Below are 23,512 nucleotides of genomic sequence, written 5' to 3'. Positions count from 1 at the left end.
AGAGGTGAAAGGCAGGGACAGACACCTCACACCACCAGACACTGTTACAGCACGGCCTCAACTTTCCTACAACTCACCTCGAATTCCAGAAGTCTGAGAAAGCGGAAAAACCCAGGGTACCAGTCATTTCCACAACAGGCTTGACACAGTATGTGTGAAAAAGCTATTTCCACCACCACTGTTTCAGTTGCCACACACCTTCAGGATGTCTCTGCCTACTCCACAGTGGTTGTCTTCCTTTATTACTAAGGGCAACTGCATTCAGACACATTACCAGATGGAGAACGGCAATGGGTTCAGGGTTTTTAGCTCCATAAAAGACCACCTCTATGACCTGAATCCTTCTCGGTCTTTGGTGAGTTTTAAGAGCAGGTGCTGAGCAACCATTAGTTGATGTTTATTCACAGTCACTAATCGTAGTAACAGCACAGCAAAGCTTTTTCTGTTGGAAATTCCTACTCAAGCGGCACATGGACAAATAAGGACAGCCAAGGACAGAAGCTGGAAGTACTCATCAATAGAGAAAGAAGTTCTCAATAATCCAAATCAGTCTTTGAATCCAGGTATCGCAGCAAAGGAGAGCTTTAAGAAGGTTTTTGAAGAAGGAGAAATAAGGGATTTGGGGTAACATGACCTTTCAGATGTAAGAAGAGCAAAGCACAGCAGCACTGATTAGACATGTGACAAAGTGAAGGATGGAAATGAGAGATGACCCAAGCATTGAGATAAACACACAAAGGAGGCGCAGTCATGCTAAAACGCAACAGCTACTTGTCTGTTGATGAGCAGAGGAGCAGGTAGCTAGGAACCCAGGATGGCACAGGCAAAGCAAAGCACAGTCAGATCTACACAGCAACGGCCCAAATAAACATGAGCAGGAAAAGAGCAGAGAAAGGGGTGACAAAGACACATGAGACCCCAGGCACAGTTCCAGCTGCATAAACTGCATACTTACCTGGAGCACACGACAGAAGTTCAGTGACTTGGGTACCTTCTTGTGGTTTTGTCAAATGGCCTTTGTCTCTGGGAGCATCCATGCAGCTGCTCACCTGCACCAGTGGAGCTACCTCCCTCTGACTTCTTTTTTATTTTAGTGCTACAAAACAGTTATAAAGAGCTAAAAGCAACGTGCCTTCAGCAGACAATCCTTTATTCTAAAAATTTGCCTTTTAGCCCAACAAAACCCAAATTATTTGATAGATGAAAACCTGTTGTCACTATAGCATTTTTTCCAGAACAGACCTGACACCTAGCGTTAGGCACCACTGGTTTTTGCTTAATCTTTCAGAAGCAAAAGTTGCCCACTAAAGTTTGGTTCAACACCATAACTAATCTCAAGTTCCTATTGGTTTTGATTTCCACTCTGAACCTTTAAAGTACCAAAGAAAAATGACTGGATTTCTGGGTCTAATCTGACTTTTTGTTTAATATTTAAGCCACTGATTATGGCTGATGAAGCAAGTGACTTCACTTCATGCACCACACCAAGAACCTACCTACCCACTAACAGCCAGCCTATGATGCATTAAAAGAACTGATATCTTACCTATTTTGAATTTCCAGTTTGTTTGGGTTTTTTCTTTCATTTCTTTCCTTAAATGGAACACCAGCACCAGATTTTCATAAGGGCCATGAAGAGCATGGATATTTTGGCCAAGTACCACAAAGGTTCGCACACTCAAATAAGCATATGAAGACCCAGTCTATTAAGAGGAGACTTTCATTGTAGTTAACCTCGTATGAGCCTTCTGAGAAGCTCAGGATGACACCACTTGCATTTGCATCCATCTCTTTATTCCCTATGCCAGGTAACATGTTAGAGACTTCTTTTAAGGGATCCTCATTATTTTGTTCAAGATTATCAGAGAGCAGATTTGAGAACTGCCCCAGACTATGTTGCCTCTGCTACAAGAGAAGTCATAAAAATGCACAGAAGAAAAGAATTAAGCTGAATTTGGGATGTCAAAAAGACCTGAAGTAGAATAGACACTTCCCACTCTCAGCTTTCTACAGAAATGTCTTTATGTTACCGGGTGGCAATATAATTAAGAGAATATAATTTTAAAACAAATATTAAAATTGACAACTTCTGACAAATACATGAACAACTTTTACCAGTCAGACTTCTCACACAATATGAAGTCAGAAAGTAGAGGTTTTTTTTTTCCAGGCTGCTGAAATCTGAGCAGTATTTGATTAAACTAAAAACATGATTTGATTTTGGAACCCAGTGGATACATGAATGGAAAGTAGTGCTAATTTGGCAGGGAGAAGGAGGGAAAGAGGTCTTGATTCCATTTTGTTGTAGCTGTGTGAGCTATGGTCCTTCTCTTTGAAAAAAAAAAAAAAAAAAAAAACTATGTGCATGATTCACTTCTATACAATAAAAGCATAAATCCTTTTATTTCAGGGCAACTATCCACAACATAAAAAACCTACACATATAAGTGTTCATAGGACTGGAGCCTCTGGAGTATGAGAGCTCTTCCCAGTAGAATAAGGTATTAATTTGAAGTACAGGATGAAAGTCCGCATTTAAAAAAAAAAAAAAAAAAAAAAATCTATGTGCATGATTCACTTCTATACAATAAAAGCATAAATCCTTTTATTTCAGGGCAACTATCCACAACATAAAAAACCTACACATATAAGTGTTCATAGGACTGGAGCCTCTGGAGTATGAGAGCTCTTACCAGTAGAACAAGGTATTAATTTGAAGTTCATGAGGAAAGCACGCAGGGGTTGTGCTGCACAAGCAGACCCAACAAAGTTCAAAGAACTTACAGAGCTTATGAGACTCAAAAATCTACAGGCTGTTCACAGATACACCCACCACAGTAACACTAAGTATTCAGACAAGTCGTTACCATGCAGGATCAGTAGAGGATTTTGTTCTCCTTTCCCACTCAACTAAACAACTTTGTTAACAAAGTTAAACAAACCAACAAAAATAAACCCCAAAACACAACAGTATGTTTTAATACGAGAGTGTTCATGTTAAAAAAAATCATATCCAAAACACTTTGGACACAAAAATCAAAACTTTATAGGTCTAACATCAGACCTTAAAAAAACTTCAAGAAAGTAGTTGACTAAGAAGTTCAATCTGGATATTTATACTTGAACTGAATACTCTCCTGTAACGGGCCTACGACTCATTCCAGCTGAACTTGGGAATGATTTGCCCCAGGAGCTCTAAATGTTGTTTGTGCTCTTCTGTCTCCCACAGAGAAACCCTCTTGGAGGCTTCTGGCTTACTGTGACAAGAAGCCACATTTGCTGTAGAACGCACACAAATCCATCATTAAGAGACACCTCATCGATCCAACTTGATTACCTTTTTACATCTTCTTGATAAATCCTTCTCAAGAAAATATAGAGCATATCACACTGTTTTAGCAATCCTTTATTGAAGATAACAAGTTGGTTATGTTCACTGTATTGTATGAAACATCACAATATCATACTGGGAAGGTACTATCAGTACAGGGTTGGACCAGAGCGGACAGTCTGAACAATAAACCATTTTGCATTCTTCATTCCCTATCTTTTAACAACCCCAAAAAAACCAGTAAAGGGACAAATACCTGTTAACATCATCATTTAGAACACTTTTAACTTACAAGGCTAAAATCTAATGAATAAATAAAATATACTGTGGCAATAATCCTCTCTAGACCAAAAAAAAAAAAAATAATAATCAGATACACAGTGAATCAAAATGATTGGGAAAGCTGGCCTTCGGCACCAGTATGAAAGAGCGTGTGGTTTTTTACAGACTCACCATGGGGATAAAGTTACAGAAAAATACCATGAATTCCATTTCACACAAAACCAGTTGATGACTGTCATTAGCTTAAAACTACACACAAGGGCAATTACATCCTCGCTGAAACACAGTTTAAACAAATAGGAAAATGTTTACAAGGCATCCACAGCATGTAAATCATGTACAGATGGATACATTCATTGTTTCCCCTCCCCGATAGCTTTTATTTTAGATAAATACTTTACTCTTCCCCATTTTCAGCATTTACTGGACTCATTACATGCACAACTCAAAGAAGTCAGAAAAAAAGTCAAGGTTATTGCAAAAATAGAATTAAACTAAGAATCTTCAAGTACCTTACATGACAGCCACTCTGTACCATGCCCATTGCTTATAAAATGAAAGGTCATTGAACCCATGAAAATATCTCTAATATTTTCTTAATTTAAAATAGATAATTTTAAGTGTATTTATAGTAATCTCAAAGTGATAATTTGAACTTTGAAAATAATGCAAACAATTAAAATTATACCCATATTACACAAGACTTCTGTCTGTATCTTAAGCTGAAAAAAAATAAATCAAAAACTATAGAAAACCACATATAGAACAAAAAAATAATCACAATTTACATTATAATAAAGGCAAATTTTCAGCATTTTTTAAAAAACCTGCAGCTGTGAGAGATGTCAAAGCAAGTCACTACTAACTATAACTTCATCAGTTTGGTTTTAAAAGATTTTCTCTAGCAAGAGTTTAAGGGTGTGTTGTACACATGCGTAAAATTCTTACTGTTTTTAGATGCCTAGAATCTTCATATATTATTGCCAAATACATTTATCTTCAAGCAAGCAGTAGGCAACATATCACAATTTGGACACCGCAGGGAAACCTAACTGGTCTGGTAATACAGGTAAAACTGGAAAATTTAAAAAAAAACAAAACAAAAACAAAACAAAAAAACCAACCGAAAACCCAACACATCTGAGAGCGTATTGCCCAATTGAAATTACTTTCAAGCCACAGAGCTGCAAAGCCTTCCAACTTGGTAAAGTGAAATCAGTAACGTCTCAAAGGGTTACTCGTACTCTCTCATGCTCGTGTGTTGCACGTTTCATTGAGCCACAGTGTATCTTCAGAGTACACCTACAATCCCACGCACCTCAGGGACAGACACCCATCTGCTGAGAGAATCACTCCTTCCTTCCTTCCTTCTTAGGGCCAAAAGTTCATTACAGATGTAATCAGTATGCCTGAGGCTGGTAAAAATACTGTAGTACAGGCAATGCTAAGAGTGGCAATATCAGAAAACACAAAAATGAACAATGATGGAAAATTCTAATATCTTTCTGCCCATTTCACAAAATGTTGGAAATCCACCAGAATTTTTCCCTTGTATTGAAGAAAACAGATTTAAAAGTTTGTTTTTTTCCCCCTTTCAGAATCAAAAGCATTTTAGTAGATTTGTAAGGCTACCACGGATCTTCTAGATCTCCAGCACCCTACAGGAAAAGAAGAGGAGAAATATTACTACTCACCAATACAAATGAAAACATTTTGTTGCACTTTGGATTTAAGTGGCATAACTGAACAGAATGCTAGCGTAAGACAGATGACATTTTCCTTTTTTTCCCCATACCTGCCCGGTTCCACACACAAACATTCTCTGTTCCTCAACTTCATGAGGGAATTTACTTTTATAAAACATGAACCCAGTGAAGCTATTATAGCGTAAAGACTTTAAAATAAGCGTTCTCTAAAATTGTACTAAATCATAGCTAAGAATAGATACTACATCTATGGACTACAAAAAAAATAATCTATAAGATACTAAAGAACTCAGCTCTTCTGGTATTCTTGGTCCACAAGAAATTCCCGCAGGCTCTTTCTCATTAAGGCAGTGAAATTTGTACCTATTTTGAACAATGATATTTTTGTGCAAGTGTTATATTGTGAACTGACCACCGACACAAGAATTTCAGATGTAACTTATTAGCAGATTAGTTACTACCACTGTAAATTCCCAGTGTTATCACTGATCTACCCAAACGCACGCTCATGTGTCATACACCAAAAGCCACAGAAAGATTTGGTAGTGGGTAACTTCGGTAGAATAGCCAGTTTATTCATTTATAAGGCTGATTTTTAACTTGAACCTGAGAAATACTGCCCAAATAGAGGATTATGATGAAGGTGGCAAACCCATATTTACTCAAATATCTGCAGAAACTAATGAACATAACGAGTTAATAGCAGAAGCTATGAGAAGTTTCAAGTCATGTCAGAATGATAGCATTTCAAAGGAAGTTTATTACTTGCTTAAAGAAGTCAATATGCATACAGATATTATTCCACAGCACATTCTTTATTTTCACTTAAACACAAATTCTTAGGAATTGACACTAGGTACTAAGTCTAAGTACATTTTCATTTCTGGATATATGTTATGCTACAACCTGGGAAGCAATAATACAGTCATCTAGAAAATAGATATTTATGATGAACAGTGGATACAATCTAAATCAGAAAAAAAATCAAACACATTTCATGAAGAAAAAGCGACAACCTAAACCGTAGTAGCTTTTGAAATTTAGTTGTAATAGAAACTATACACAATTGAAATACAAACACGCAGTATATGATGCTGGGGAAGAAAAAAAGACTGATGAATTTGTAAAATTCAATTAATTTGCGCAAAAAATACGATTAAGATGTGAATTACTTTACAATTAGCAAACATATACCATGAAAATTATTATTTAAGAATGTATTTAAAAGGAAAAAATTAAAAATTTATTTTTGCATTAGCATGTTAGATTCCTATTATTGGTGTCACATCATTTAAAAAAAAATCAAAAGCTCGAATTGGAAGTTAACTGCTTGCTACACAACATAAGATGCAATTACTATAATATACCATAGTAGTTGAACTTCTAAGGAAAAAAAAGAGCTTTGTATAAACAATCTGTACAAATAACTAAAGTAAAAACAAACAGACTTCTAGAATAGATGTGACAAATGTTGAGATATAAACAAAGGAAAAATAGGCCAAGCGAAGCGTTAAATCCGCTAGGGAACACATTATGTCTGTTTATCGCCCATCTCATTCATCCCTGAATCTTCGTTTGAGCTGTGCCTTTCAGCAAGGTGATTCCCCGATTCTGTGTGGGTGTCTGGCACGGGCTCCCTGGGTCCAGCATGAGTATGTGAAGCAGATGCTGCAGCTGATTCAGCAGTGCACTCTTCTCCCTGCATCTTAGCTAGCCTGTAACTAGTCAGCATCTCTTCCAGCAGGTGGCGGTAGTTCCCCCTATGATTAATTCTCATTTGCCTGAGCGCTTCCACCAATTTTCCCTGCGTTCCACTTTCCTCGGCTTCGCCAGGGTCCTTTTTTTAAGATTTAAGACCCCAAAAGAATCAGTCGTTAAACTAGGATATTTTCTAACAACACTTAAAAAAACAAAAACAAAAAACACACACACCCCCCACAATTTTTCTGACTGAGGAAACAACAGCTTTGCTCTATTTTTATCTAAAACATCTTATTAGCAACATACATCTTAGAACAATGTAATCTATGTTTGTCCGTTTTATACAAGGTAATAATTTAAGAACTTTAAACCTATTACAACAGCATTTTGAATAATCTCAATTTACTTTGAGCTAGATATGTCAACACGGTACCTCTTCCCAGTTAACTCCCTCTTGGTTCTAACTGGTTTTCCATGAGTACAGCTGGTACTCCCCACAACTGTGGTCAGCTGACAAATTTGAAAATTTAAGCTTCTTTAGCCATCAGGTCAACATTTTTAACTGTGAATTTCTGCACAGCCAATAGCAACACAGTCCTGTGAAAAACTTTACTCAAGAGAATAGCTAACTCTACTGCTAGCAGTTTAGTTAAGCATCACATCAAAGTGCTCAAAACGGTTTAGAAAACAATCCCTCTACATCGGGGACTGATTTTTGCATGCATGATGCTGCCACCAAAGCAACACGCAGCTACCTCTCGGCGCCAAGAGGGGTGGTGGGTGAACAACGTTAAGGCACTATTTTTGACAGGTGTGTGCATTGGCTAGAAAAAAATAACGGGTAGAACAGGTATTCAAAGAAAAATCTAGCACCTACAGCACAAAACCTGAGTAATAAGCAGTGAATGAGGAATGGAGGTCTCCTCTGCAAACAACTTATTTGGCTACAAGCCTTCAGTTGAAAAAAAAAAAAAAATAGGGTTGGTTTTTTTGGGGCTTTTTTTTGGTTTAGTGTTTTTTGTTTGTTTTGTTGTTTGGGTTTTTTTTTTTTTTTTTTTTTTTACAATAGACTTGTGCATCTCTTACAGATCCTAGGTAGTTAAGATACTGATACTAGGTATTTAAACTTCCAAGGGCTAAAGCAGCAGTGCTGCTTTAAGGGAAAAGTATATTTTTAATTATTAATATCCAGCAAGTTATCAAGCTATCTCTGGAAGCTGACAGATTTTGCAATACATTAGAAGCAAAAATCCAGACTGCCTTTTTCTCATGATGACCTCATTTTATTGTCATCTAGTCCAAAAGCTTCATAAACTACAAGTATTGCAGTCACTCATTTGCAAGCTTAATAGCTGCATTAAGACAATATCTTGGGTTCAGTAGGACTTTGGATGCTGTAATGTTCCTGGAATAGAAGTCCCAAGACTGATAAACAGTCTAAGTTAAAAAGAGGACAATTTTACCACAAAAATGAATGTTACTACATATTATGCCATCTCTCTATGCTTAATTTGTTGCATAAATAGATATACTTCCACTGTTGTTTGCTGGTCTTAGTTTGAGATGTTTTGACTTCTATGTACTAGCTTTTTCATATTCAGATAGCTCTTCAAGAGCCCAGTGAGGAGTAACAAGTTAAAGGAAGTAGTTTTAATGCCTCATGAACACAAAGTCAGTGAAAATTCAGGGCATCAGAGTGAGACTACAGATATATTCTATTTCTTAGGTTTTGAAAAAAAAAAAAAATTCCAACTATTTGTGTGTTTATCTGATTAATATTGAACAAGACAGCATAACTGAAGAATTTGCATTTTTTTTTTCAAGTTCAGAGAACATCTAAATTCCACAGTTCCTCCAGCCCATCAGTTTTACTCTAAGGTGAGGCTGACATTAGCAAATATATACCCTGAATCTCCACATTTTACAATATTCAGATCTTTAAAAACTCTTTTGGCAGACAGAAGTGAATACTTTTGCAACACTGAAGAGTAAGAGCTATAGCAGCTGAGTCTCCTAAACAATTCATAGGCCAATAGGAGTTAAAGTTACAGCGCTGTTAGTGTTTGATATTCAAACTCGCATCCTGCTTTGCTTTGCACCCTGTTTGATGGCAGGCTATTCTGTGCTTCCCTCCTCTCCTTCAGTGCTAGCAGACAAGAAAGTCTCAAATCAGCAGGACAGAAACTGCCTCCTTTATATAGTCTACGCTATATATACACTATAACACAGATTTCTCTCTTACTGATGTGTGGGTAGAACAGGTCCCTGAAAACTATGATTATTGTGCAAGTTAACATTTGTCTTCCTCCATGTTCTAATTCAATTCAGTGCTACTGACCATAAAAACAAGAATAAATTTTTGCTAGCTATACTTAACATGAGTATTCACAATTTTTGCACAAGTTCTGCTCTGTTAAAGTATGTACATAAAAAGGGCAACTACCAAAGGACAGGATTTATAATGTTTAAGATTTAAGAATTTTGTCCGTTTACATTTTTAAAATGTCCTGTAGCCACCCTTAATGACATGTGATTTGATTCAGCAAAGTGCCAGAGTACAGCATTAGCAAGAGAGGAACGTGACTGGTTTCAAACAAGATATTCAAATGTGGCTTTATACAAAAGCCACTGAAACTATTAACACAGGCACTGTAGTTTTAATATTCTTCCTTGTGTTTAAGGATATATATATACACTGAAGTAGTATAATAGGATACTAGCCTCCTAGTCTTAGGAACACATTAGAAAAATAAAAAATGGTCGAAGTAGTAGAGCCATTAGAAAAAAGAGTAATACTTCAACATGTTAACTAGAACACCGACTGGGTGGTATTGTAACATTACAATGGTAACAATTATTTAGCTATGAAGAAGTTGTTTTAAATTCCCTTTAAAGATCTGAAAGTATCAAGTCCCAATACATAACAGATTTTTACGATTTTACTCGCATGGGTAAAGGCACAAGGCACCACATTTATATTCCAAGTCCCTCTGCTGAAACACTGGCAAAGCTGCTCTTTGTGAGCCCAACACAGGGCTCTCTCCAGCCCTGGATTTACAAAATACTTGTACTCTGCTGAGACGCCTAAAGGAAAAAGAACTTATGACTGCTGTACCCTGAAGCCACACCAGTGATCTCTGAATACTGCTGTAGAAAGGATTCTTTCACTCCTCAGTCTCTCACTCTATGCATCTCCTTATTTAGGAGATGTTAAAGGATCTCAGAAAATGCACATGAAGAATTGGAACAAGTTACTCTACAATCAGTAGCTTGGGTAACAAAAAAATTCTAAGCACAGCACTAAATGAAGTCTTTACAATGCTGAGTAAAAACAAAGCTAACCTAGAAAAAGATACCACCTTGGTTTTGATTTCTGTACCATTTGTAAAGCTATTATGATGCAGTTCACAGTGACTCAGGGTAACTAGTTTATGTTGTTCAACGCTAAAAAGTATAGTCTTTAGAAAGAAGTTATTCTCAATTGCAAAAGTTAATCTGGTTGCTTTGGATTGATTTTGTGCTGGGTTTTTTTGTGGTTTTTGGTATTTTAAAAAAAATTCACTCATGCACATTAATATTTTAGTAATTAGTTACGTTATTGTTTTTCAAGGTAAATAATGATTGTAGCCTTACATAAAATCAGATGAAGATGACTGCGCCAGGCAGACTCTGCAGTTAGTAACAGCACTATTCTGCACTACGCCCACGCTCTCACAGAGGCGTGTACACTGTGAACTACACGGGGGAAAGAGTCTCAAGTGCAAGTGAGTGCACCTTCGTGCTCTGCAGACTCAGCATCTGGGCCTGAAGATCATAATTTTTAATATGAAGATCTGCTCTTGCTTCATACTATTTAGAAAAGGGGCATTAGATTTCCGTCTCACTTGGAAATGTCACCCTTGGGATGTACTCGATGTTTCCTTCCTACCTTTGCTTCCTGTTCAAATGTGAGACATGTAGCAACTTTATCAGAGTGTGTAGACATTGTGGAGAGCCTGATGTTGAGCAATGGAACAGCTTCCTTCCCTTATACCCACCCCATGCACCAGAGTGTTCAGTTCAGAAGACCAAGAGATCACCACATATATACTCGGAACCGAGTAAAACTAGCAAGGAAGTCACCTTTTTGTCACCTCAGAAATGAGGCCCACTAAATTCATCCACTTCAAGGACAGTAAGATAACAATTCCTACTTGCTGGGAAAGAGCAAACAGGAATTGCATCCTTCACCCAGTGGTGCATCCTCCTCTCAAACAGCTCTGGGTCAGAATCACTTAGGATGGAAAGAAGGGAAGGTACTGGCTGGCAAGTGTCATCTTACCACAAGATCAAAGTAAAATTTAACCCAGTGTATTTAAAACACATCATTCAAATCATTATTGAGATTTACCCTAAATACCAACAGAAGGCAAAGTTTACAAAGTAGACTGGAGTGTACTGCTTACATTTCATACTAAAGCCGCCAAATTAAAAGGATTCAAAACTACTATCCAGGGATTCTAATAGCAAGAAAGGTCAAAGTTATTTAAGGTAATAAGGGTTAAAGCTGTGTTTTTTATGAGTAACTTGCGTATTTAGTTCAGTTACCTCATTTTATTAAATTATAATGCAGGATGTATAAAAATTTCCTGGAAGCAGCCAAAGGATGCTGTACTGTATGTTAGGACTTTCATCAAGCTTGCACAGCTATTGAAAAGTAAGTTAGAAGAGATGCATCATAAATGCAACTATGGCATATGATATTTCTAGAAAGTTACCATTAGACAAACTTTTTTTCTTAAATAAACAATGAACTTATAAAGCCTATGCTGTAATCGTCAAATAAACCACTTTCACCAATAACTTTAACCCAAAAGCAGGAACAAGATTATGGCAAAACATGAGTAGTAGCAGGCTGAGAGCGGTGCAGAGATTCCTGAAGGACTAAAGAAGCTGAAAAGAGGAAAATTTTGCCTAGCTTGTTTGGGGTACTGTTGCACAATTTGTTGAAAATTAAATGAAAAATGTGTGCTCTATCACTTTTGAACTAAAAAGAAAGAAAAAAGGACCAAATCTTAAAAAAATAAAAAAGTTAGAACACAGAGAAGAAAGCTCTAACAGAATAGTGGCCCCTTCCACTTACACAAGCTTTCCAACTTAAGAGAATACACCAAATACAGGTAGCCAAGAGAAGATGATGGGTGAAAAGCACATGGTGAGACTGCATATTCACCATCTCAAGGCACACAACTGATCCTTACAAAGTATTTAAAATAAAAGCTGACATCTCCCCAACACATTTCATTTTAATGACTACCCGACTGAAAACCTTGTAACCCATCTCATAAAAGAAAAAATATGATGAAGGATTTACTAGAGGATGAATGGTAGCTTCACAGATTGGTTCATATAAACTGTACAGGAAACTACAACATGTGTACAAGCAGTAATGAGCTTTTTTAGTCATTTCTTCAGTTTTTCAAAGATTTTTTTTCTAAACAAATTTAACTGCACCTGATACGAATACCAGTTATTACTCTTTATACCAATATTAAAAACCACCTAATAATCAGGTTCAAAGTTGTAGTAAACCATATTTCAAATTACTGTTTAAAATTCAACCTATTAGGAACTGGGCAGAAGAATGTTAAGACATCTTAGAAATAGAAAGTGAAGTAAACTAAAATCACTTTACACTTTTAGACCACTGCATTTGGGATACTTAACGATAGTGTAAACTCTAAAAAGGTACCAAGGTCTTCCACACTTACAGAAGACAATAGGAAGTGTGTTTGCCCCCTATTCTGGACAGCAGACATAACAGCTAGTTAAGTAATGAATATGCTGGCAATAATTTTTGATGATAATAAACTGTAATTTATAAAAACCCTGCATTGTTGCCTTACAGGTTTGACTGAAAAAACAGTAGTCAATTAAAAGTTCTAAAAGTCTTTCAGAATTACGTGTCAGTTTGCTGTCTTTTGGAGGATGAAGTTCTATATCAGAACCATCCAAAACAAGGTCAAAATGAACTGTATGCTATAATACATATTTTGTGTTTATAATACTTTATTGGCAGTGATGTACCCTTGTGCTTAATGCATGCCACTACTTTGACATTCTCATTAACAAAGAGGTGTAGCAATCAAAATGAGAACTTACCCCCTCATTCTCTCTGTGTGGATTCAGCCTACTATACACAGCTTCAATAATATTACGCCTAAAAAGAGAAGTTTTAAAAGAATTAAGTACAAGAAAGGATTTTAAAACATTGAGAACTTAAAAAATTTGAGCACGGTAATAATTTCAAGGTGTTTAAGATATTTTGCCTTTAACCTGCCTCTTATAAAGATGAAGCCCACTCTCAGTGTGTTTACTCACTTTCAATACGATGTTTGGGAATTTAGCAGTAAGTCAGGATTTGTACAGACTAAACAAGCCAAAACATTTTCTTGCCTTACCTTCCCCATGGTCTACCCTTTACAAGTTCCAGCTGCATAGTTGGATTTTGCCAAAAGTAACATTTAAATTTATATTTTGCTTGTAACAACTAAATTCTTCAAGCTTGCTGGTTTTCTGGCCTTATTTCTGTATGTGAGACTTGAAGACAGTTGGGTTTTTCCCCATTTTTATTACATATACACAGGTTACTACTTGCCTACAAACTTCTCAAGCATGGCACCCAGAGTATACAACCTCTGAGGTACGTTTTCCAGTGTCTATTCACAGTGTAGAAATTAAATCCCAAATGGCACTGCCAGAAAAAGTCTAGCTAGTGGCATGTAAGGCCACACCTTCACAGGGAGGCAAAATAAGCACAAAAAGCTTATCAAAAAATAAACCCCAAAGCTTAAACAGACTTCCGGGAGAGAAAAAGGTTATGCCCCTACATCTTCAAGTCATAGTAAGAACTGGGAAAGATTCAGAAAAGCATAATGAATACGATCAAAGTTATCGACAACTTCAACAAAAAGAACTGTTACATTAACTACGACTCTCAAGTCTGTAAGCAGCCAAGATATATAAAAATTATGTCTTACAGCTTGCAGGTAAGCACTGATGGTTGGCTCTTGCAAACAAAGATCCCAAGTGCAACAAAGGAACACAGCAGCAAATGTCTCAAAAGTACAGTGATGTTTCTTGATGCAAGAGAACTTTCTGCCCCAGAAAACTGAGGATGCTAAAAGTTTGATGAGACTTCTTCTGAACATATTTAACTTCATGGAAGAGAAATTTTAAATGATTAAGTACATAAACTACCTCAAGATCAGGAAGTATCTCAGCTGTAAAATTCTGATAAACTAAAGAATGATGATAGAGGAAATATTTAACAGATTTTCCTACTTTTATATTCTTCCGTAAGCATCTACTTTCAGTTATCCTGTGGACAAGACTCAGAGCTAGAATGATCTTTGGTCTAGTCTGGTATGATGAGGTTCTTATGTTCACACCACAGAAGCAAAAGCACATTCAAAACAGAAGAGTTTGTTTTTTGAATGGAATGTTTTAAGCATGTTGACTTCTGAGACAAAGCAATAAATCAGGTAATGTCAGTATTTCGTGTCCAGCATGAGCATATATTTTTCTGGTAATGATCCAGCATTGAAAATAGCACTTACTAAAACACTCAGAACTCTGGAAGATGGTTTGCAGACCAGTGAATACAGGGGACAGTGCATCAAATCTCAAGATGGCCGTTAACCTACAGCAGGATGTGTCTTTCAGTGTTATCATGTGTTCAGAGGCTGTATATGTCAATGTTGAAATCAGCATTTATCTAGACATACCAAACAAGCAGAAGGCAGGCAAAACAGATACACCTGACAACTCAAAAGCTTCATGATACTGGTGTATATGCAATTCATGCTTGTTCACACACAAAGGTTTTGGGCTGTGCCTCAATGTGCTCCAGGAAAGAAATCCAGAATTGAATTTATAGTGGCACTTTCAAAAAATTATGTCTGACATGAGAAGTCCACCAAAGAACACAACTTCTCCAAGGGCACATCAGTTAAAGTCAATGCTTTAGAAATTCCAGAACGGTTGCACGCATGAGCTAGCATGGGATCCATCAGCACTAACAAAAGATATTCCTAGAGAAAAGAAACTGAATCTTTATGCAGATGATATAGCAAAGGGTTCTCTCCATTTAGTTCCACATTTAATGATGATGGAATGGCACAATTCTGACCAAATGTCTGTACTACAGAGAGCAATGGTACCTCACACCAATGTAACAGAAAACACCTAGACAGCCCATGCAGGGCTGCCATAGAAGCAGCAGCCAGCCATTGCAGAGAGTTTAAATCAGACTTAAAACTCAAGCCTTCGGGAAATTCCGTATCTTTGCAATTCAGTTTTCTTTCTTTGAACAGGGTATTTCTTTGTACTTTCATTTGAAGAGAAAACTCAAGAGCAAGATGTTGAATGGAAGTACTAATGCCCAAGTGACAGGGTGGCTCAGAACTTTTGCTTTCTTCAGCAACAAGTGACCATTCTTTTGGAAGCATTTGAAATTACAGAGGGATTCGAGTCAAGCCAGAAGCCAGTCTTTAAATAGTAAGATTTTAAAGGCTAAAACACCTCTATTAAGTGACTAGAACAAAGTTGACACGTTTAGACCTCATGTTTCAAAGAAGGAGCCAGTTTGGGCTTCTACACAGGTGAGATGCTTGAAGGAAGCATTCAAAATGCCAGCAGAAGTGGAGCTACTTCAGAGGTTGCTAAGCTTTGCAAACATGGTCTAGTCAAGGTAACATTACATTTCTCCAGCTCAGACATTCTAAAATCCAGGAGCAACTGTAACTGGTGCTAAAACCAAGGATGGCAGCCACAGACAAGCTTTTTGCGACCTGTTTAAGCCAGGTCTTGGAGTTCAAACAGAAGGACAAACTGTGAATTCTTCATGTCCTGTCCTGGTAACATCACAGAACAAGCATCCCAGGGACAAAGAATATTCTCTTGTTAGGGCAAAAGTTTTAAGTTACGCAGTGTGTGGGTTTGGGTTCTGTAGTCATACTTTTTCAAAACTCCCATTCAGGAGCTCAATCCTGCAAGTAAAGTTAACTAAATGCATCACCACCTGTCTTTGTCTTAAGTTTGAAGACCAAGAAAAATGTTACTCAATACAGTATGATATTCTCTTAAAAGAAGCTGCAGGTACACCTCCTGAAGGCTATAATGCAGGACTTCAGAAGTCTGAACGGAGAGAAAAGCATCAGAAGGCAAATTCTGAACCTAAGCCCATCAAAAATGTAACTTGGGTCACAAGTTAAAAAATAATTTATATGCAAAGATTCCAGAATAACACAGCAGTACATAATGCAGTTATTAATGAGTTGGTGTGTTCTGTTTTGCTCATTCAGCAGTTGGAAGAACAGGCACACCACAACTTCTCTGAATGCCTGGAATGCACACAAATAGAGAAAAAGGCCCAGAACTTTCAAGGCTAGAAAAAAGATAATCATGGCAAACAGTGCTCATTAGTAAGTACATGCAATGAAAAAAGATATATACCTAAATGCTCAGAGCACAGGACTTCACGCTTTGAAAAAACAGAAAGATTCCAGAAGCAACATAACCTATGTCAAGGAGCAATAATGGGTCCCACTGTTTGGGGAATTCTAGTTTAACAACTGTTTATGCAATCCTAAATTCTGTTCATTAAAATGTTTAAATTATAGGTCGCTAGAACATCACCGCAAGCCTCCCAGAAAACCAATGTAATTTCTGAATGTTTATTCCAATTAAGTTTTAAAATGCATATCCTAGCTCAATATTCTTGCCTATCTAACATTCAGTTTAAACAAAGAAAAAAAAAATATTTTAAGAATGTTTGCTAAGGAAACAAGCATTGACCCAAACTTATAATTGACATCAGGTGGTGGAGGGAACATGACATCAGGAAAATTGAGCTGCTATCTTGATATTCCAGTTACATTATGGACAGTTCTTCACAAATGTAAAGCAGTAAAAAGCTAAGAATATTTTCTATTTTTTAAAATGGCCATATGGAACTAGTAAACTAGTATGTTATGTACAAGAACACGATCAATCTGTTTCCTCTTACCTCCTGGAATGGCAACAGTGACACAAATGTTTATGTAGTACAAAAGGTAAATCATCTTAAAGCATAAAAGTCAACTCATTTCTTTAATTTGAGTATAGCTATTACAATAAGAAAACCTTAAAATATTTAAATAAACATATTTGATTCAGTGAACTAAACAGTTCAAGAAATTTCAGTACTGTACTCACTTGCCAGCTAAACCACCTCCTGGTGGTAAATTAGGGATATTCTCCGCAGTTAAAATACGAATAACATGAGCAAGATCAGGCATTCCTTCTTCACCCGATTTTTCCATTATTTCTAATTTAAAAACAGAAGAAGTCCTTAGATTACTGAATTAATACCACTCATTCCTTAAGACAATAAAATACAAGTTATGATCACTTTTTAACAGAGACATTATGGAAAAGTTTCATGTAACCAGGAAAACATTCTTTACATTGTAGGTAAAGGGTCTTTGCATAATGGAGCAGAGCAATTCAGATCCCCAGCCTGCCTTTCCAGTATGCTCCTAGCCCTCCTCTCCCACAGAAACTCAGCAGCAGACTGTCAACTGGATGGAATACCCTGGGGACAGCAGCCTGTTCTCTTTCACAAAGAGGACGGCTGGGAGTCACTGTTCCAGGTACCTTCCCCTTGCACTGTAACACACACTCAGAGGTTAGATGACATAAAGGCAACGCTTGCCAGGAATCCAGTCATACTTCATGGTGAGTAACACCTCGCCTTCTCAAAGGCCTGAATCTCCTCTGCATAAACACTAAGACCATCGTGCAATAAAGCTGCATGTGTAATGGCCCATTATCACTCAAGTAGACAAAAAAAGAATATAGACCTGATGATGAATAATTAATAATATGGTATTCCATTTTCAAAGCAGAAGTATCACACAAGTCCAATGTTGGTAAGTTCTTCTGCCTTGAAAAAGAATTGCTTAAACTGAAGTAAATCTTAACATGCTCTATTCATCAAAGACTCTGTAAGGCAAATGCTCAATAGCTGCATATACATTCATATAGGGATAATACCAGCTGCTTCCAGTCACCAGCCTCTAGGTATTCTAGTACCTCTTGTGTAACTAGTACCACAGCAGGAAAAGGTTCACTAAGTTATCTACAAACTGTAGTTGGATGCGCATGTCACATTTTTAAGACAGATGATTTTTTTTTTTCCTGAAAATTAACTAAATTAAGGAATGGAGTGCCATTTCCTGTAGACATTGTAGATAAAAATTATTCATTTGAGTCACAAAACAAGAGAATCAAGAAGAATGTATCCTCTCAAATACCATCCTGTAACACTTCAGTCAGTCTGCTTCTTGGTTACTACCCAAAAAATAAACAAAGCACTTAAATATCTTACAATCAATTGATTATATTCTGAATGCCTGATTTGGAGCCTGCAACTAAAGGCAGGAGCAGCTACAATTTGAGTTTCTGAAGTTAGTAGAAAAGCACATCACTTAGCTACTTTAAACACTACATCCCAACTTTCCTGATATTTAAACACCTCTTGTTGTCTATCATGTATCCAGAAAGCAAGTGAGAGGTAGGCTTCTTCCAGCACTATTGAAATCAACAAAGCGCTTGCAAGGTACTTGCTTACTCTGTATTGGGGGATTTGTAGGAAAGTCCCCAAAAGCAGTTCTACTTTTAGAATAGTTTTACTACCCTGTGACAAATAAGATGCCAGGCTTCTAAGCGTCAATTTTAAGTCAGCACCTTACAATCTCTGCAATGAATAAGCAAGGCATACTACTACTAGAAATGATTAAACATTATTCCACGAAACTGTATGTATACTGTCATATATCCATGCATTAAGAATGAATCATGGCTAGCAAAGGAAATGACAGATGAATAAGTACACTTGAATCTTGGGATTTCCATCACTTCTTACATACATATTCACACAAATTGGCCACAAGTTCTCACATACACTGCATCCTTTTGTGCAGTTCTACCTAGTTAGAAGCAGATTGTACGACTATAATGTAATTTTGCTGAGTCACATCTGATGGGAAGTGTATCTTAAGTACATACTGCTTTTATACCAAAAGCACATCTGGTTCTGTTCTTACTAAATATTAATGCTAATATAAGATCTTCTTAGAAGGGAATTTACGCAATCACAACTAAGGATTGCTGTATATTTCTTGCGACTGGAAACTTTTACTTTATGCTGTATAACCTCTTCTCAGGGAGTACTGAACTGAACTACAACCATCTTCTCTCCATTTCTAGAAAGTGCCAAATCAGGAGTTCTGGTGGATCTGATCACCTCCTTTTTCTTTTCCTGATATTAGGGTGAAATTTCCTGATATTTCATCCAGAGCATGTCCCCTCTCTTAAAAAAGCTTCCTAACAGAAAATCTGAGAATAAAGCAAACCACCAAGCATGACCTTTTTTTATTATGTATTGGTTGGCAAATACACACTGTGCACTTGTTTGACAAAGGCCACTAGAGAAAGAAACAAAACATTTTCAGGAACAGATTTACGGGCATTTACAAGGTTTTTACCTTCATTTCTATAACGTTAAGAATAACAATGCAATTAAACTTTTTTCCACGAATGTGCAAAACATGATTGCAGAAACTTTTATATCTGCGTTGCTAATATAATTCAGACACTTAAAGAATAATTTTCTCATCTCATCATACAAGCAGATCCATGAAAGTCCTCTACAAAGACTACTACTTTACTCCTAAAATACTTCTCACTCAAAGCCAACCACTTAACTCAGAGATAAGCATTTTGAAAATTAAGAAAAAAAAATTATTTCAATTTTATATAATGCAAGTCCCCAACCAGTGTTACAAGTTTTCTATGTTCCAGTACCTCCTTTGATTTCCAGCTATAAGATTATGACAAAATAGTTTTATATACAGTATATATTCCACATACGTAAAGTGCACCATCTAACTCACTATATCAACTCACCTAGCATCACTTAACTACTGTCCAACACCTGCATTACCTTGGAAATTAATCAATTAAGTGACTCAAAACAGAAGCATGGCTGTGCTCACCATCATACATGACTCAATGACAGGCTACTCACTACAGTCTGGTAAGTATGTCAGAATTCTCTTGAATGGGCAGCTTTGGAATGCAGTCATACACATCCTGTCAACCTCAAGCCCCAGACTAGCAAAAGAGCATTGGTGTACAGTTCTTTCACTAGAAATGTCTGTAAACTGTCACTTGCCAAGTTTGGTTGTGTTTTTTTTTTTTTTAAATAACTGTTAAAACAAAAAAAAAAACCTGTTTTGGTAATTAAAAAATAATTCTCTTTTGTTTTAGTAACTCTGGAAAGATCTTACAGAACTACTAACCCAACTCATCATACAAATGCATAGGATCTTCGCATTCTACTTAGGAATGAACGTACAAAGACAGACTACAAATGTTACATGTGTAATTATTTAACTGATTTTGAACACAGATTTTTTGTTGTTGTTGTTTCTTAAAACCAACAAAAGCTTGCCTCTAATAATGCCCTTCTCTCCAAGCCAGAGCTTAAAATGCTCAAGTGCAGCAGTGAAAAATACCTGTTGTCTAAAAGGTTTGATGGATTGGTCCAGTCAGCTTGAAATTTAAGGTCCACCAGAGAACAGAAAAATACTCCATACTGAACAGTGGACATTCATTAAGAACAAATACCACTGATCAAACTAAAATTCCTTCAGGAAGTCCCAAAGGATTTTATACTAAGAGCCAGCATTGCCCTGATTTAAATTAATTACTTAATGAAACACAAGGTTATGTAAGAGCTCATAGTGTGTAGTGTACTTTTCACAAATCTCCATCTTTGTACCTTAGTAGTTCCAATCAAGCTGATTTTTTTTTCTCAGAATATTTTTATTACAGGTATAAATAAAATTGTTATTGGCTGTCAACCACCTGTCATGATTTGTGAGCCCTTAATTCTTTAACGGATAAAGAAACATTGTTGCACACAATAATTTAACAGGAACAAAGTCCCTTATTAGCCTTTTGAAAGAAAACATCATCATCTAGTCTGGTATCTTATACATTAGTAAATCTATTACAGATTCTCACTATGTTTCTCAGACTTAACTGCGTAGCTTACCACATTCAGGGCCTCATAACGCAGCAGAACCACAATTAAATTGTAACTAATATACTTCCCTGAAGAAGACTATCCTAAGGTGTAAACTATATTTAGAATACATCTGAAGAAATGCAACTTCTGTCTTTTGAAGAGAAACTACAATAGATGATCAAATCCATATTATCAACATCACAACTTACCCACCAGGCTTTAAGTTTTTAGAATTAAAGGCAGTTTAAACCCTTCAGGGACAGCTCTTTTATGCAGTTTTTCAGACTACACTGAGTCTAAAGATGAATGCAAAACTGATTATGGCATTTGTCCTTTCCTAAACAAAAGGATTTCCCACCTTCCAAAACTTTTCCTTGCTACTAACACACTTGAGATCATATACTTCCCACCACCACCACTTCTTTTTTTTCAAGTTAGGAGTATTTCTGCTCACTACTTAAATCTTTAAATCAGACAACTTTTTAAAAAAAGAAATCCAACATCTTCCCGAACAGTTCTCCCCTTGTTGTTTAGTGGCTTGAAACAATTTGTTAAAGCTTCTTTGTATCATTTCTGAACTAGTAATACTCAAGGCACAAATATAAGGTAAAAATTACAGTCCAACAACTTTTTTTTTTGGAAGTTATGGACTGTGTCAGAATGACAACTGCATAGAATTTACTATGAATGTAGAAATTTTTTAGAAAAGAGGTGAATGTTTCAAGTTCTTCTCAAGTCTGTTTCCTTTATTTTCTCCACTTCTCGGCAGAATTTCCTCAAATATGCTAACTCTCATTCCTTGCTAAATACTTGACATTTAAAGGCCTTGCACTCTGTCCAATTAGAAGAACACAGAATGACACAGAGAACTCATGCAGAAAAAAAAAAGTTAAAAAAGTTAAGAAGAGCTGAAGCAACAGAAGTCCAAGCTTTGAATCAGCTCATTTCTCTGAAGCACTTCAGCTTAACAATCGAGTTACATTCAGAATGGTTCTGCATCAGTTCAGACTACAAACTCTCAGCTTGTTTTCGGTGTGAATAGTATTTGTTAAATATAATAATATAGCTAAAATACATTTCTGCTAAAAAGTTTTTTTGGTATGTTCAAGCAGTAACTCAATTACACTACAACATTGCATTGTTACTAGCAAATAGTGCTTCCTACATCATTCTCAGTTAATCCAGTCACTTTCATAAGAAGTTTTGACAACTTTTCTATTAATCTTCTTCACATTCACTTATGAAAGCAGGAAAATACACTGCAGTTCCACACCTTTTTCACTGATTAGCTAATTGAGAGAGGAGCCACCAAGAAGCTGGGAATACTAACCGGTAACCACTGTGTACACACCTGACTGCTGTCAGCAAGGTAACTGCTTCTGGCTCTCTCCCAGAGCCCATTAACAGCTCATGTGCTCTACTGAGACATAGGAAGATAATAGGTATTTATCTTAACTAGTGTCATCTAGGAAGCCTGGGATGTCAGCCAAGTTCTGAGAAACGTGCCTAGAGTTAGCATGTGAAGTGACCATTAGCTCTCTCTAATCTCAACAGAAACTACAAATATGCAAACCATTTCAATTTAGATCCCATTTAAACAAGAGGGGAAGAGACTGCACAACACCAGTGCATTGGGAGATAACTTGTATAATGGCCTGAAGGACTTCTTATATATATTTAAAAATTAAGGTTTGTTATGTCAACTGTCTAGATTACTGGGACACTGATGCGAACACAAATTCCTAAATTTACCCCATTAGCTTAAGTAAGAGTGCATAAAAGAAGATATCTAGACAAGGAACGAGTGATTTTCATAGCTCCTTCACACAAATGAAAAATTAAACTACAAAATATTTACTGTGTCATTTATAGCATTAAAATAAGTTTGAGAATTTCTGATACTAAAGAGGCTAAACTTTGTCCCCAAACAGAAATGTACGTGCTGCTGCTGTAACCTATGTCACTGTTGCATTTTACACTTAATCGGTGTTAAGAAAAGTCATTAGCTGTGGAATTCTTGATGCTGTAAACTCTTTAGAGGATTCCTGATGTCCTCAAATCTGTAGATTACTTCTCATGTCTATATGATGCTACTTATTTCGATATGGACTACTTTCTAATAAAAGCACATCCAATCAGCCCTTTCAGCATGTTAAAAATGGGCGTCTCAGATATTCAAATAAACCAAAACCAAAAAGTGAAAAACGTGGCATCTCTCTCATATGTGACAGTGCTGGAGTCCTGCATTGGTAATTCTCATCAGAGAGTTATGAGAAAGGAAATTTCTCTCTACAAATTATACACACCACAGTTGGGTGCCTGGAAAGTTTCTAGATCAATCTTGTGAAAATTTGGTCAGTCACACCCTCTTTCTTA

At 36.6% G+C, this 23,512-nt stretch overlaps 1 protein-coding gene across 8 annotated transcripts in view; it reads right to left on the bottom strand.

Annotated features, from left to right (window-relative positions):
• Positions 1-3,388: 3,388 nt before the first annotated feature.
• The window catches only part of PPM1B (protein phosphatase, Mg2+/Mn2+ dependent 1B), a 44,800-nt gene continuing 24,676 nt past the window's right edge, over positions 3,389-23,512 (bottom strand). For 7 of the 8 annotated variants that reach the window (XM_014950823.1, XM_014950825.1, XM_014950826.1 and 4 more), the window contains 3 exons: positions 17,257-17,368; positions 13,162-13,219; positions 6,060-7,156 (listed from right to left, as the gene is read on the bottom strand). In XM_014950823.1, the coding sequence (XP_014806309.1) occupies positions 6,851-7,156; positions 13,162-13,219; positions 17,257-17,368 (476 nt within the window). In that variant the 3' untranslated portion in view covers positions 6,060-6,850. Of the gene's footprint in view, positions 5,272-6,059; positions 7,157-13,161; positions 13,220-17,256; positions 17,369-23,512 lie in introns of those variants that run through there. The other variant, XM_014950827.1, reaches the window with a different exon arrangement.

The sequence above is a fragment of the Calidris pugnax genome, unplaced genomic scaffold (genome assembly GCF_001431845.1).
Source record: "Calidris pugnax isolate Ruff unplaced genomic scaffold, ASM143184v1 scaffold24, whole genome shotgun sequence".
Classification (NCBI taxonomy): domain Eukaryota; kingdom Metazoa; phylum Chordata; class Aves; order Charadriiformes; family Scolopacidae; genus Calidris; species Calidris pugnax.
Note: the sequence above shows the minus strand (reverse complement) of the source record. Positions and strands in the feature narration are given on the sequence as shown.